Source organism: Perca flavescens, chromosome 11 (assembly GCF_004354835.1).
Source record: "Perca flavescens isolate YP-PL-M2 chromosome 11, PFLA_1.0, whole genome shotgun sequence".
NCBI lineage: Eukaryota > Metazoa > Chordata > Actinopteri > Perciformes > Percidae > Perca > Perca flavescens.
In genome coordinates, this window is record NC_041341.1 from 13,683,075 (window position 1) to 13,698,426 (window position 15,352).

General features: G+C 40.7%; 1 protein-coding gene across 1 annotated transcript in view; it reads left to right on the forward strand.

Moving 5' to 3' along the window:
* klf7b (Kruppel like factor 7b) overlaps nt 1-12,475 on the forward strand; it is a 69,059-nt gene extending 56,584 nt beyond the window's left edge. Inside the window, exons 3-4 of the mRNA XM_028591333.1 lie at nt 1,525-1,648; nt 7,276-12,475. Of these exons, the coding sequence (XP_028447134.1) occupies nt 1,525-1,648; nt 7,276-7,327 (176 nt within the window). The 3' untranslated portion in view covers nt 7,328-12,475. The remainder of the gene's footprint in view (nt 1-1,524; nt 1,649-7,275) is intronic.
* The last annotated feature ends 2,877 nt before the right edge of the window (nt 12,476-15,352 follow it).

A 15,352-nucleotide genomic window follows, 5' to 3' on the forward strand; every position in this document is an offset into this window, starting at 1 on the left:
TGTGCTGTGATGGGAGTGGAAAGGCTGCTAGGACATCTGGCTAACTGACTGTAAACTGCTGTATTACTCCCCATTAAGTCATTAGGACCCCAATTATAGTTACCACCCCCCAGTTCTCACACACACACTAGTGGTCTGCAAATAGTTTCGGCCAGTTTGAGAGTATGCAGTGTGGAGAAACGCCTGTGTTTTAAAGTGTTTCCTCTTTATTAATATTGTAAATATTTAACATTTATGTCATTTAATTAATTGATTTAAAATAACTTGGTTTGCTTGATGTTTGTGCAGGGTCAAAACAGCTTCCTCCCTTTTCATCTAAACGAGGCTACTGCATTGAGGCAGTGGGAGTCCTGATCCAGAGGTCTCTGAAACTAAAATAACACTGGATCGAACTTGGTTCAACTTTTGCCACAAAGCAATGCAACATCAAACTTTTTTTTTTTTTAACCCAGAACCAATCTTACTCTTTCAGGTTTTGAACCAAAGTGAATACTTCTGAATATATCCAAAATAAAATGAAACCCACCAACTATACGCACAAACAAGGTCATGCCAGTAAAGAAATGTTTCAAGGTTTTCCTGTGAAGGCAGCAGTTGGAAAAGGGTTGGATTCACTGAAAAATGTAGTCTGCACACACAGTTGTGCATGACAAACTCAGTTTTATTGCAGTTTGATATATATCCAGAAACATAGTGTAATAAAGGAAAATGTATTATTTATTTTTACTTGTATTAACATTAGTTGTTGTAGTCTTACTTTTTGGTGTGGTTTATGATATTCTGATTTATCTGCTGACCCACATATAGCCCCCATCACACCCACAGAGAGAAACACACTCTTATACAGGCAGTCAGACATCACGTCCCATCTGAAGACAGGCTGCTCCTGAAAGACACACACACACACACACACACACACACACACACACACACACACACACACACACACACACACACACACACACACAGCTGGAAGGCTTTCTATCATGGAGAGATAACTACAGGCTGAGAACAATAGACAATCTCTTTTCCCATCTGGTGAAGTGGGGGATGAAACTTCATTTACATTTCAGATCCCACCACCTCTGTGTGTGTGTGTGTGTGTGTGTGTGTGTGTGTGTGTGTGTGTGTTTTGTGTTTGTGCGTGTATGGAACAAAATGAGATTAATTTCAGCGTGAATTTAGGATTATGAATTAACACACCACAGTGCTGAAAGACTTAATTTACAGCTAATTGAGTGTATTGGCTCATTAAAATGGCTGTTGTGTTAAAACTGGTTTGCCTGCCGGCCCTTGGGCTTTGTGTGTATGTGTGTGTGTGTGTGTGTGTGTGTGTGTGTGTGTGTGTGTGTGTGCGTGTGTGTGTGTGTATGTCTGTGTGCATGGGTCTGGAAAAAGCCAGGGGTTGTTACCTGTAAATTAGTGAACAGCTGTTGTTTAGATGTGTGAATTTAGATGTAGAAATTATAATAAAATGTGACACCTTCTCATCTCTCTCTCTCTCTCTCTCTCTCTCTCTCTCAGGTGAGAAGCCCTATAAGTGCTCATGGGAGGGCTGCGAATGGCGTTTTGCCCGCAGTGACGAGTTGACACGACACTACCGCAAACACACCGGAGCGAAGCCATTCAAGTGCAACCACTGCGACAGGTAAACACACACACACAGGCATCTGCTGTACACATGAACTATGACAAACACTTTACATTTGCAGGACATTTATGCACTTTATCTGTCAAGGGCTTGTGTTTAACCTGCATTTGTCCCCAAAAGTAGAACTCCAAAAGCCAAAAACAAACCTGTGTTACCTTCTTGTCAAGTCACATATTTGGGCTATTTTTGTCAACATTAGGGCTGCAACTAAGAATTGTAATTGTCGATAAGCCTTATTCTCAGAAAACATTTGGTAAATAGAAATAATAGAATTAACAATGGGCGATGGCCATAACAATTTCCCACAGCCCAAAGTCAAGTCTTCAAATTTCTTGTTTTGTGTTTCCAATTGTCCAAAACATAGACGTGTCCAGTTAACAAATGTAAGACAGCGCATTTCTATTTGAATAACTCTTTCATGCTTCTCATTTAAATCAATAGAGGGATGGAAACGTTTGTACGTTGCTTGATAATGCATCCAAAACAGTTGGTAGTTGGCCCAAAGGTTCTGACAAATTATTCAGCTTTGCTCTACATGCTTCTCATGTAGCAGTTCAGTTAACATCTCTTTTCTTAAGCACAGGTAAATAAAAGTTCTTAAAGAAACACCTTTAGAGACAGAAAACTGCAAACGAGTCTGTTTGAAGCTTAAATGGACGTGATCATTTTCTTAAAGACATTCCCCTCCTTCAGCAGCTGGAGGAGCTCAGGTGAGCTGTTATCTGAACTCATGGATGATAAAGGTTCAAGACTGTAGTCAATTTAATGATAAGCAATGTTATTATCTCAAATTAACTTCCTGATGGACATTATTTTTGTTATTGGCTTATTATTATTGGCTTTCAAGTCATGTTATCCAGCCAGTGGTGGAAGAATTTACTAGTTGATCCTGTGTTGTTGTTTTTTACCTATGCAGTTTGACCTCAGTGGAAAAGAAAGGTAGAAAACCATGACAGGGTTTGTGTTTCAAAATAAAAGCAAACTAAATATCCTTGTGGACAAAAGCCAAGGAAGTCACATCATGTCTGTTTGGCGTTCCTCAAGGTTGTGTGTGTGTGTGTGTGTGTGTGTGTGTGTGTGTGTGCCTACTCATGCCCCTTTGCTGGCAGTTAAATGGATTCTGGCTATTGGCAGACTAGTCGCAGCTAATTGAGTGGCACCAGATGCCAGATCCACTTTAACATACACTCTCTCTGTATGTGTGTGTGTGCCTGCACTACCTTTCTGATGATCAACACTAACACACACACACACACACACACACACACACACACACACACACACACACACACATTTGCCCTAGAGACAGTGTAATTGGCTGTTGTGGGTTCCCTCTAGTTTGGGTTTTAGACATAAAACCCTCCAGAAACCTGCTGGAAGCTTCTAATCCTGGCTGAGAGCTGGGACTGTATTAGCTCCTTCTTGGCACACACACACACACACACACACACACACACACACACACACACACACACACACACACACTGTAGAGACACAACACACACATGCAAAACTCAAAGACGTTTAGATGCAAAGTCATATTAACACATGAACATTTAAAGGCCCAGACGTAACAATGACACACTTGGATACACAATGACACAGATATGAGCTGTGTCACAATTGAGGCTCTGCGTACTTCAAAGTCTGCATGGAGAAGTTATTTGGGGCTTCTGAGGTAAATGTTCATTTTCTGCATTGACAGTGTTGGTGACTGACAGTTGGAGCTCTCACAAAACACTCCTGATTGAATCATCACTGCAAATGAGGAATATCTGTGTTGGAAAATATCTGCTGCTTTGATCAAAAGTCAGAGGTATAAGCCGTGTACATAGAAATATACAAAGAGAAGTAAACTACAACTATCAACATTTCAGTAAGAAACCTCCAATCCCAGAGCATACATTCTGCTGTGTGTGGTAGTGACACCGACCTGAAGCTAAAGATTACACTATGTTTTGACACAAATTTTCAAAAGCGAAGCGTTTTGAATTTGCAATAGCTCTGATTTGGCCTCTGTCCGGCCACTGAGACTGATGGGTACTGTAGTATTTAGAATCAGTTACCGTACTTCACTACACATGTTATGTACATCCTATTTTAGGATTAAGCTACATGAGTTAAATTAGCTGTGTCTCATGTGACCTTGGTATTTGTAAAATAGGAAAACGTTATTTTGTCACTAATTGGGAGAAGTAGGCTAGATGGAGCTGGTTACCTCCAGGATCTGTGCTAAGCGAGGCTAGCGGTGGGGGCGTCAGACAGAGTTACGACACGCACGGAGATGAGAAGGGTATGTCTGGACTTGGGGGATACGGTAAATAAGTTAAAGTCCCAATACGTCGGCGTGTTCCTTTAATGATGGTTAAATTTTTTCAACTTCAAAGCTTCTAACATTAGATGTATCCTGTCTGGGACAATAAGCAACGTTTCTGCTACTAGTTAGCGAAACTTTCTATATTAATCGTGTCATGTTTTTAACAATTTCTTCTATTGTCAGCTAAAACTTAGTCAATGTAGCTGCGTAATGAGATTACAGTAAGACCTACACAGGGTGCGTAGCTGCCTGAAAGCACCTTTTTTTTTTTTTTTACATTTCCAGTAATTTCCTTTTGGCTTTTTGATTCTCAAATTACAAAGTGGGTGGAAACATGCTTTACATAACCAGGATGTACCTCAGTCTTACACACACACACACACACACACACACACACACACACACACACACACACACACACACACACACACACACACACATCTGTGGTGGGTGGAGCCCATCGAATATTACCATGAGAAAAGCAAAAAGTGGCAGCCATGGAGAGGTTAACATTAGATAGACTGTTCAATCTGACACAATTTCTCCTGGGGAAACACATGCATGCATGCACACACACACGCATGCACAAACACACACACACACACACACACACACACACACACACACACACACACTGCAGTCTGTCATTAATCCTGCCTAATCAAGCGGGGACCCCCCGGTGTTTCCATGGAGCTTGAAAGAAGGAGGAGTGATGAGGAGGAGGACAAAAAGAAGTGAGGAGGAAAAGGGAGAGTTTAGAGGAGGAGAAGTGGAGGATGGGAAGGAGCAGTGGGTTGTGTGTGTGGGAGGGGGAGGGTTGGGGTGGTACCAGCTGGTCTGGCTGCTCCGCACCCCAACAGTGACACAGTAACTGGCATGGCCATCTGTCCAGCCACGCACACACACAAACACACACAGATTGGTGAAGGTGTACAGTAGGTACCACATGGCCAAGGGTTGAGGGGAAACACTAGATCACAAACAACAGAGATGAGAGCAAAGTTCAATTGTGCACTTGACATCTGAAAACGTATGTGAATTAACATGAACCCAAGGTTCTGTCCACACTTTGTGTTTTCAACTACTTTTCTACTAAAATTGTCCACACTGAAAACCCAAAACAGCAAGAAAAACAGCTGAGTCTCTTAGTCTCTTTTTTTTGTTGGCAAAAATTTATGTTTATATACATCTATAACCTTTGTTTGATCACCCATCAGTTTTTGAAATTTACTTTTGTAAACTATATACATAAAGGGGTTACAACGTGAATTACTTTACATATTCTACCGGTTATTTCAATTTCAGTTTCATTTATAGTGTCAAATCATAACAGGAGTTATCTCAGGCCACTTTAAAGATGGAGTAGGTCTGAGATTTGCACAACTGAACATCACCATATATACAGAATATATCAAAATATATCCCTCCCAGCTTTATGCACAGTACTTTAGTTTGACATTTTACAAATTTGCAGGTGGCTGGTCAGAGATATTTCCTCAGTTGAATTTGTGAGGACAATTTCATGCTTAAGTTGAAGATTTTTAACTGGTTTCTTATTTGGCTCAGTGTGAAGTTCCTAATTACTGAACTCTGGATGAGGTTTTACTGCACGATCTACAGACTGACATTAAGAGAATGAATCACAGTAGAAGCTTTTGAGAGACAGACGATTTTGCCGCAGCATGAAAACTTTCTATTATACTTTTGAGTGTTCAGCTGGATAGAACAACAGCCTGCCTAAACACACACACACACACACACACACACACACACACACACATTGAACACATAGAATAGCCTTGACTAATTAATAATGAATAAAGCCTCTGGCAAATTGAATTTTTAATTTCTCATTTTATTCTCGCCCACATTTTGTTTTGCCTCTGCTCTAGTCATATCATTTGTGATTCATTTTATTGTGGATGTTGAGCTTTAATGTCCTCACAATGGTGTAATGAAATTAAAATACTCTTGAGATTGGGATTCTTATATTATACATCACCAGCACCTGGTTTTATGTCTCTCTCACACCAGGTGCAGTCACTGCTGAGTTAAATTGCCCTGCATCAGAGTGCACTGCCGGCCTGTCTGCATTAGTGTCCATGTTCACAATGCATATCTAATTAGTTTCTACAATAGGATTCTACTCAGAGCTTGAGGACTGACTGCAGAGCTGTGGAGGTGTGGCTGTGATTTATGGTCGTGTTTGTTTTGTTCATATTTAGGAAATTGCTGAGCCTGAATTGGCCCGTATTGTTCTCTATTTTCTGAGTTTCATCGGTCTGACATAATGAAATTCACTGTGCATTTAAAATGAAGTGGTTGAAAATCTTAATACATTTGTGTGTTAAGCCGTGAGCTCTGTCTCATTCATGTTGAAATAATTCTCTTACCTTTTAGCTTTTCCGGTAGGCTATTCTCAGTTAACTGTGACAGTTATAAAAACATATATGGCAGCCATAGGAATGTCTTCTCAAGGAAGTATCTATTGGACTTTGACATGTTACCACTTGTTAGATAATTCAGAGCACCCCAGATTCACCCCAGATCATTTTCGAGGGAGAATTTCAACATTTTCATCTACGTCGCCCACTCAACACTACTTGAGTTAGCATTAGAGCCTGAGGTTAGCATGCCTAATATTTAAAGTTTATTCATTGTGGTTTGTTGCTGTTTGAACCAAAAGGCTAGAAAGACATAAAGTAGCAAAGAGACTACACTTGGGTGTTTCATGTTCAATACTTGTGACACACTGTTTTTTTGGTATTTTCAACAAACATTAGCTAGTTAGTTTATGTAGCTAAAGTATGCAACAGGTAACTTTGCTGTCCAACAAACAGAATGCAAACTCTGCATGAATATAAAGTTTCCACCACCTTCAAATTACTGCATTAATGTTTACTCATGTTCAAACCAGCGCGCACGGTGGACAGTTCAGGGGGCTTGGGATTAATAAGAATTCCTAGCAAATACACAGAGCCAATGTGTAGTGTATGGAGTCTGAAAGTGTGGAACATTTTCAGCAAATACACATAGCCAGTGGGAGATTCAAGGGGCCTGAGATTATGGAGAGCTCACAAGATATACCCAGAGCCAGTGGGTATTTCAGGGGCCCCGTTCACAACTAATATATCACATGCTGTGTCCTGTTTTTCTTCGCTGCTGTGTGCTCACTCACTTTTTTAAGCATTAATTGTTTCATCTTAACATTTTCCATCTCTTAATTTTACTGTATTTTGTGTACATATTTGATCCATATGTGGGATGTTTAGTTATTAATTATTTCTGACATGGTTTCTCTCTGCAGGTGTTTCTCTCGGTCGGACCACCTGGCCCTGCACATGAAGAGGCACATCTGAGGGAAAAATAAAAGGAGTGGGAGAGGAGAAGAAGCAAGAGGAGAAAAAGGAGGAGGAGGAGAAGAGATAGGAGGAGAGAGGGATGGGCAGTCGAGCTACCTACCGCCCTCCTCGTTCACCCCATCCATACCCCATCCGTCGGCGGCCATGACGCCTGCAGGGCAGCGCATCCATCTGGGAGGGCCATAAAGATCAAACGGACTGACGGCCCTCTGATTGGAGACGGGGATTAGAGGAAAACGAGGAGTAGCTAGATTGTTGTTTTTCTTTAAAATCACACACACTCACACACTTGCAATAGTGAACACTCAACACACCCGTCTTTGAATGCATCATCCCGGTGAACCCCGGCTGCTCTCATGCAGCTCTGGGGGCTTGGACACTGCCAAACCAACATATACTTAACTTGCTTGATGAAACATTACGCAGCCTTTTTATCTTTCTTTGTAGTCAGTGTGCTTAAACCATAAAGTCACTTTAGGTGAGGAGATAGTTCAGTGGGGAAACTTTGAATATCCATGTAGTCAGTTGTAAGTGCTTTACCGGCTTTTGAAATCAAATACTCAACTTTTTTCATTGTTTTTTAATGTTTCTCATACACGGGACACGGAACCATCATCTGCCGCAGTCAGCTCCAGTAATCTATGTGAAGAAAACAACAACAAACAACAAATCTGCAGGAGAGAGACTGTATGAATTGGCTTCTAGCATAGCTGACAATCGAACCCAGGGCTCGGACACCGGGTGTTTTCCGTGCACCCATGGGACCTCAGTCAGCGGGTGCTGCTGCAACTCTCAGGCTCTCCTCCAGTGGGTGTTTGCATCTCTCACCTTCACTGAGACGCCTGCTGCCTCCGCAGGCTAACTGACAGAAATGTGCAGCGACACTTTCTTCCCTTTTTTTCTACTTAGAGGACGATCATTCTTCTTATTGTTGTTATTACAAAGAATGACACTTTGTTCTTTTCTCTCTAGGAGAAAATGTCTTAAAAATCACTGAATTGTGTTTGAGAAAAAAACTCAAAATCTAAGATGACTTCAACGGAATGTGTGGGATGAGAAGGAGAGCGATGTTGGTCTTTTAATCCCCATGTGCACCGGCTCTGCTTCTGCAGTCTGTGAGCAACCAGTGGATGAACAAAAAAACAGAATCATACCAACTCTCAGAAACGGGATTTGTATTTTTGTTGGACTAAAATAAAAGCAGAAAGCAGCGAGGTCTTCAGTTGTTTGTGCTGCTCTTTCTGCCCTGCGATTCACTCCAGCTGAAAAACACAACCCTTGCATGACCTTTTGTGGTCTCGCACTCTACCGGAGTCAGGCGGAGGACTCGCAAAAGAATGGAAACCTGTTTTTTCTTCTTTCTTTGTTTTTTTGTTGATTCTGAGAGCCATCCTGGAGCTCTTTCACAGACTCTGAGATCTCATCTCCCCGGCACCACTGCAGGGCATGAACGGAGGCTGAAGAGCTGCTTTTTGGTTACTCACTCAGCTTACTGGGACGCCAACCGACCTTTGTGTGGTGGTTCCGAACAGACACGGTCACGTTGCCCGGTCAAATTTTGCCTGTTTCGTATCCATTGACTGCACTGACTTCTTTTCAATGTTATCTGTGCTTTTGTTTCCAACAGCGATAAAAGGAACACAAAGAAAAAAAAATCATAAAAAGACTTGAAAAAATACGACACAAAAAAACAATTCTGTCTCGCTCTACACATTGTATACAGAACAAGCACACATATTCCATCAACACACACACACACACACACACACACACACACACACACACACAGACAGACTACCAGTTTCTTTGCTCACGGCTCCTCTTGAGATAAGACTAATAAGATTTAGGAAAATAATTATCAAACTAATGAACAGAGTTGGAAAACAAAACACTGCATGGCAGGCTTTATTGCAAACACACATACACCAGCTCATGTACACACACACACACACACACACACACACACACACACACACACACTTCCTGGAATTATATGTTCTGCTCCCAGATCTTTCTTCACAGTAGGAATTTAGCAACTGTTGTTTAGTAGAAGAGGATCTTAGCTCTCGGCTGGAGGTAACAAACTATTTCAAATCCTTTGAAGTGAGAAATCAGCTTGTTCTCAGTTCCAACAATCACCCACATATCCCTCGCTACAGTTTGTGCCTCTCATTTAATCAGCGTTTTTTTAATTCAGAGAGAGGGTATAAACTACTGTTTTCATCAAAATAAACCGAAGTAAAACAATTGCAGCAGGCCGTTTAGCAAAACATGTTGAAAACGTGTCCATAATCCTCAAACTCCTTTCTATCCTGCCTCTCATCTACAGTGAATTTGAATGTCTTGACCCAAACAAAGGTAGCAACCAGAATCATTATCACATCTGGTTACTTAAATCTGGTCATTCAGCTTTCCAATTATTGAAAGTCCTGAAATGACTAAATCGACTTAAAGATACAGTTATTTAACCTGGAAATCAGGTTTCATAGGCAAACTGTCATTGGGATCACAAGCTCCTTAAACTTGTTTAATGTTGATGTCCCCATAACATATATTTTGTTATTGGAGGATTAAGTCTTGTGGTAACACCAACATTAATGTTGGTGATATTTTGCACATATTTCAATTAATTTAAACAGAATCATCACAGTGAGAGAAGTGACTCGTAAAAAGTAAACCTCCGTGCTGAATTTAACTTTGACACACTAATTAGCTAAATAAAGAAGTAAATAAATGCAGTTTAATGCCCAAAGCATTTCTGTGGGATTATATCTAACAGCTGTTTGCTAATTCGCTAGCTAGTAATACAGCTAGCTCACTAGCTGCTAATACAGCTAGCAAACTAGCTAGTTATACAGCTAGCAAACTAGCTAGCCTGTGGCGGTGCTTACAACTGCCACAATGTACGAAGGAATGTTGTTTTGCTACTTCTTTCTGTGACCGAGTGCTTAGAGGTTTATGGGCATCACCTGCTGGGTATTCAAAGCTATAATTAATTGAATTGTATCTGCAACCTGAATGTAATCACTAACACTAACATCTCCACTGTAAAAAAATTATGCATGAGAGGCGAAAACTGTGGCGAGCACACATATCCACAACGCCTGCTTCCTTTGCTTAACGGTTGCAGAAAAAAATTAACTTCCTTGTAATAAGGGCATTACTGATACACATTGACACCGCTGTTCCATCCACCCACCACCACCTATATGCCCCGTAGCACATTAGACACACAAACAGTCTAATACTTGCTGCTGCTGACTGGTGCAGCTGGGTGAGGGTGCAGGGTTCCTGAAGCGGGAGATTTCACATCCCAGCGTGCCCAGTCAATGTGCCAGTCGGCCTTGCCAGCCTTCATTAGGTGAAAAAGTGAAAACATTCCCCTTCAAGCGGGTTTATGGGGCAGCTTTGAACAATCGATACCAAAAACCTCCAGCGTGGAACTGCCCTTTAGCTACAGGCAGAGTCTCCCCGGTCAGGAGAGATCAGCGGGAGACCGCCTCCATATGAGGCCTCTGTATCCAGCGGCAGCTTTCTCTACTAACTCTCTGTTTCTGCTAAATATGACATAACCAACACACGTTTGAGATGAATCCAGTGTTTCACTTTTTTTTTTTATTTCACTGTTAGGTTTCTGTTACAAAAGCTATATTGATGGTTGTTTTCTTCAGCTTGGATGATGCAAAGTCATGCCAAAATGTTGAGACCTGCAATGGGATGTAGAAGGAGCCCTCCTATACAGGAAGTACAATCATAGAGGGATGGGGATAGTAGCACTTTTGAGGCTTTTGATGGCATGAATGTGTATATTTGTGTATGTATGTGTCACCATTAGGCATACTGTGAGGGAAGCAGTGATTCAGCAACGTGGTTGATAACAGATTTTAAACTGCTGGCCATGTGTGGGAGAAATGTTGGTTGATAAATTTGCTATTTGAAAATGCTTTTTAATCCAAGCAAAGGCTGACAATGTGTTTATAACGTTTTATTTGTTCTGACCCCTCATTCATTCATAAATTCATTCATTTATTCATTCATAGTCATGAAGCTCGATGACTTGAGTCAAAGACATGCAAACTTGCACTTTGTTTTAAAGCATGCTAAAATCAGACTCCTCGCTGCCAGATTAGTTTAAATGACAGTTTTCTGAAAAACACTTATGGCTCATTATTTTTCTGTTTATTTTTCTCTTTCCCAAAAATCTCAGAATGTATCAGTATTTGTTCTGATTATTGAAAGACTGGTGACGAAAAAACAATAATACAAATATATGGATGTAAATAAGATCTTAAAATACCATTTGCAGCACAAACACTGTAGTGTCACCATTTTGAATGAGCTGCTAATACCACAAGAGGACCTATTTTACAGAAAACTGTGGGAATCAGTCAGTGTCTTCTTGTAGTAGCAAACTTTTTCATGCATGGTCACCTGGAACTAAAATTGAATAATGGTTTAAATTGATCGGCTTCTTTAAAATAGTACAATTTGTTTAGGTAAAAATCAATAAACAATGAGAATGATGAGCCTTAAGTACACTCTAAAAGGATCAACACATGTCTGTGTTGTTTTTCGGAATAACACATTGAACAATTGTGCCCCAAACTGCATAGACATACCAAGTTGTTGAAGATTTCGTATACCAATTTAGAGCATACATTTTCAAATGTAAAGTTATTGTAGTAACTAATTGTAGTGCTGGCTAGCATGCAACAAATACAACTCATGGGTTTTCTCCTCTTTAATTAAAATCTGTCTTGACATCCGACAGATCTCAAAGTCAATTCAGATGCAACTTCACATTTCGGATCCATCGTGTTGAAGCAGTTTTCTGTCACAGTGTTGCTCCGGGTCTCCTGTCGTCTCTCAGGCTCCTCCAGGCCAGCTAGCAGCCGTCCCACAGCTCTGATTAGCATTAGCACTCCCGGGTCCTCTTCTCTAGTTGCAGTTCAGCTAATGAGATAGCGCTGGGTCACAGGGAGACTGAGTGGTCTGGAGATGAGAAAAAAACAAAACAATAGGGACCTTGGGCCGGACCGATTCCAGCGCTCTGTACCCAGTGGACAGATTTGATGTGAAACAAACTCCTGTTAGATCCCGTTAGCATCGAGAAATGCCAGTAGATAGTGAGATATTTGTCAAAGAGACTAAACTGTGATGACAAAAAAGGATTAAAAAAATCATTTACCCACATGAATATCCAAATCATTAAATCAGCCCTTGCATTTTATCTCATGGATTACAAATGAAATAAATTAACATTTATCTGCAAAGTCCCTACAGATATTTAATCCACTCTGTGTCCCCCAACCCTCCCTCTTCCTTCACGTGCTATTAATGTTTCCCTCCATCACCCATCTCTCCCTCTCTGTCCACAGCAGTTGTCCATGCACTATCAGCTGCAGGAATGCTGAATGCACACTTTACACATTTTGCCCAAAGATTTGCATATTTGCAAGTTAACTGCTGTGAATGTACTAGATGTAGAGGAAAGACTCGAGAGGCAGAGACGCAGAAAACGAGTGTTGGATGGAAGGAGAGGGATTGTTTTTCTTACATGATCGTTCCATTAAATCTTAATTACCGGTATGCTCCAACTCTTCATGCTTCATAACATTTTCAGTCTACTGTTAGCTGGAGCTGAACTCATTGTTCACAAAATAATGTTCTCATTGGAATTAAAGGCATGAAGTGAAGAAGCTTTAGTATGTTGGCTTCTTAGCCCACTGCAAATAATAATGTCAAGTCTTATATTTCAACGTCCCAGGCTGGAATCCTTTGAACTGTTGACTATCAAAACCATTTCCATATATCAAATGGTTAGAGTTCAGTGGAAATCCAGACAAGAAGTTCAACACTTTGGGATTTACTAAAGGCGCTTTTACACTGGCAGGTTAGTCCGAATTTGGCAGTGGTTTACCTAAAAATATAAAGTTTTGGGGGAAAAGAAATTACTCGCTCACCTAAATGAGGTTGTTGCAAATCCGAGCCAGACAAACTGTAGTACAGTTTGTGTTCAGTCAGGAAGCAGTTTGTACCCCACAACGAAAAACTTGTGAACATGTCATGGCAAAATCGTCTTTGACCACAGCCAGTGTTTTGGACACAGTCCTTTGAGGCACCAGGCTTCAGTTTCCAGTTTTGTACCATATCACTCTGAAGAAGGATTATCACTTCTGGCAGCTTTTGTAAATAGCGTGAGATCTTACACACAGGCCGCTCTGTGTGAAATGAACCGTATGTGGCGACAGCCCCGTCTCAGATATTTCAGCGTTTCTATAGATCTGCTTTAGTTCACGCAAACATTGCACTACATCATCATACTTAGCTAACGCACTCTCCATGTGCACGCACTGCTAGCTTAGTCTGTTGGAGCACTTGGTCAAATATCCACTTAACATTTGCTACACGTCCAGGATGCACTTTTCCACCAAGAACCATTTACTACAGGTCCACTCGCGATAGATCAGAGTGACACATCAACTTAAACCTCCAGTGAAATGCCTTTTTTATCACCGTTATTACGGGGGAGTATGTTGAACTTTACTAACATTCAGTCATGCTCTGACTTGGTTGAACTTTCTTGGTATCAGTGGCATCCCGGAGTGACTGTCTGTAACTACTGTGTTTGTCCATGCTTGATGTGTCCGTATATAAGAAATTCACAGATCTTTACCCCTTCCTTTTTGTCTGTATATTTCACCTCACTCACACCAAACCCTCTCCACCAAAACCACAAGAAGTCAGAGCCCTCTGTGGCCGAACACACTCATAGTCTTCAGATATCCAGCTGTATTGCGAAGTATTCGTAAGAGTTACGCAGCTTGGGAGCTCCCAGCAGTTCTTTGGTGAGACTGAAATAACATCTCCACCTTACCAGCTAAATGTCCAGTCGTTCTGTACTGTTTAAGTTCACTCGACCCATCCTTGTAGGTGATTTGCCATCTCTGTCAGTTTAGCTGCTCAGTTAGACCCTAATGCCTGATGCATTCTTGTAGAGTACTTAGAGATTGAGAACTACGTTGAGAACATTTGCCCAGTTGTTTGACCCCTCTAAGTAAATGCAAAAAGGATTTGTATCAAAAACATTCTGTTTGTCTCTGGCATAGCTCCGTCAAACTTTACAGTACTGTTTCGTATCTAAGGAAATTGACAAACTTAGTAATGGAATTTGGCATTACTTTTTTTGCTGATTAACTTGTTTCAATTCCTGTTCCAACTGAACAAGCCATGCTCAAGCTCTCACAGGATCAAAGATTTTCTGCATCTGAAAATGTGTTATTTCTGTCACATTTTTTTTATTTTACAATCCTCAACAAGTCTAATAGTCTAAAACATGTTCTGGGGTGAAACCTGGATCTTTTACAGATTTAGAGAGATTAATTTTTTATTTGGTAGAAACCAAAGAATCCCTCATATTGTCGATCAACGTTTCGTTCCTCAGACCTTCATAAGCGATCGACTGTCTACGTGATTCTTTATTTTTTTTCCAATATGGGTCTTATTTTCATACTTTCGCCCATCGTTTCTGTTGGTTATGACAACATGTGGCTGCCTAACAGCTGCTTTTCAGAGATCTAGGACACGATGGAAAAGACACAAGACACCTTTAAATGTTGTTTCATGTTCAAGTGCCAAACATAAGTTTTAGCTAATTGTGGCTAAACTTGAGGTTTTACAAATGTGCATGATGCTCATCTTGCTTGCACAAGTGGATGTTGTTGTAAAGCTGTATTAAATGCAATCTCCAAAATCTCTGAAATGCATCTGATGACTAAAATATTGATTGAATCAACAGGAATGATAGTCAGAATAAGACCCATGTTAAAAAGAAAAATGATTTGCCTTTAAGGTAATAAGCATTAGCAACCCATACTCGCAACTAAATTTTGTTGGGGACAAAAATGATTTTGGTGCCAATCCTGATGCCATTTATTGGGGGAAAAGTGACCAATCCAGTGTCGTCGTTTAGTGAAAGCTGTCTTTTAGCACCTTTATATCATCACAGTGAACTCAAACCAT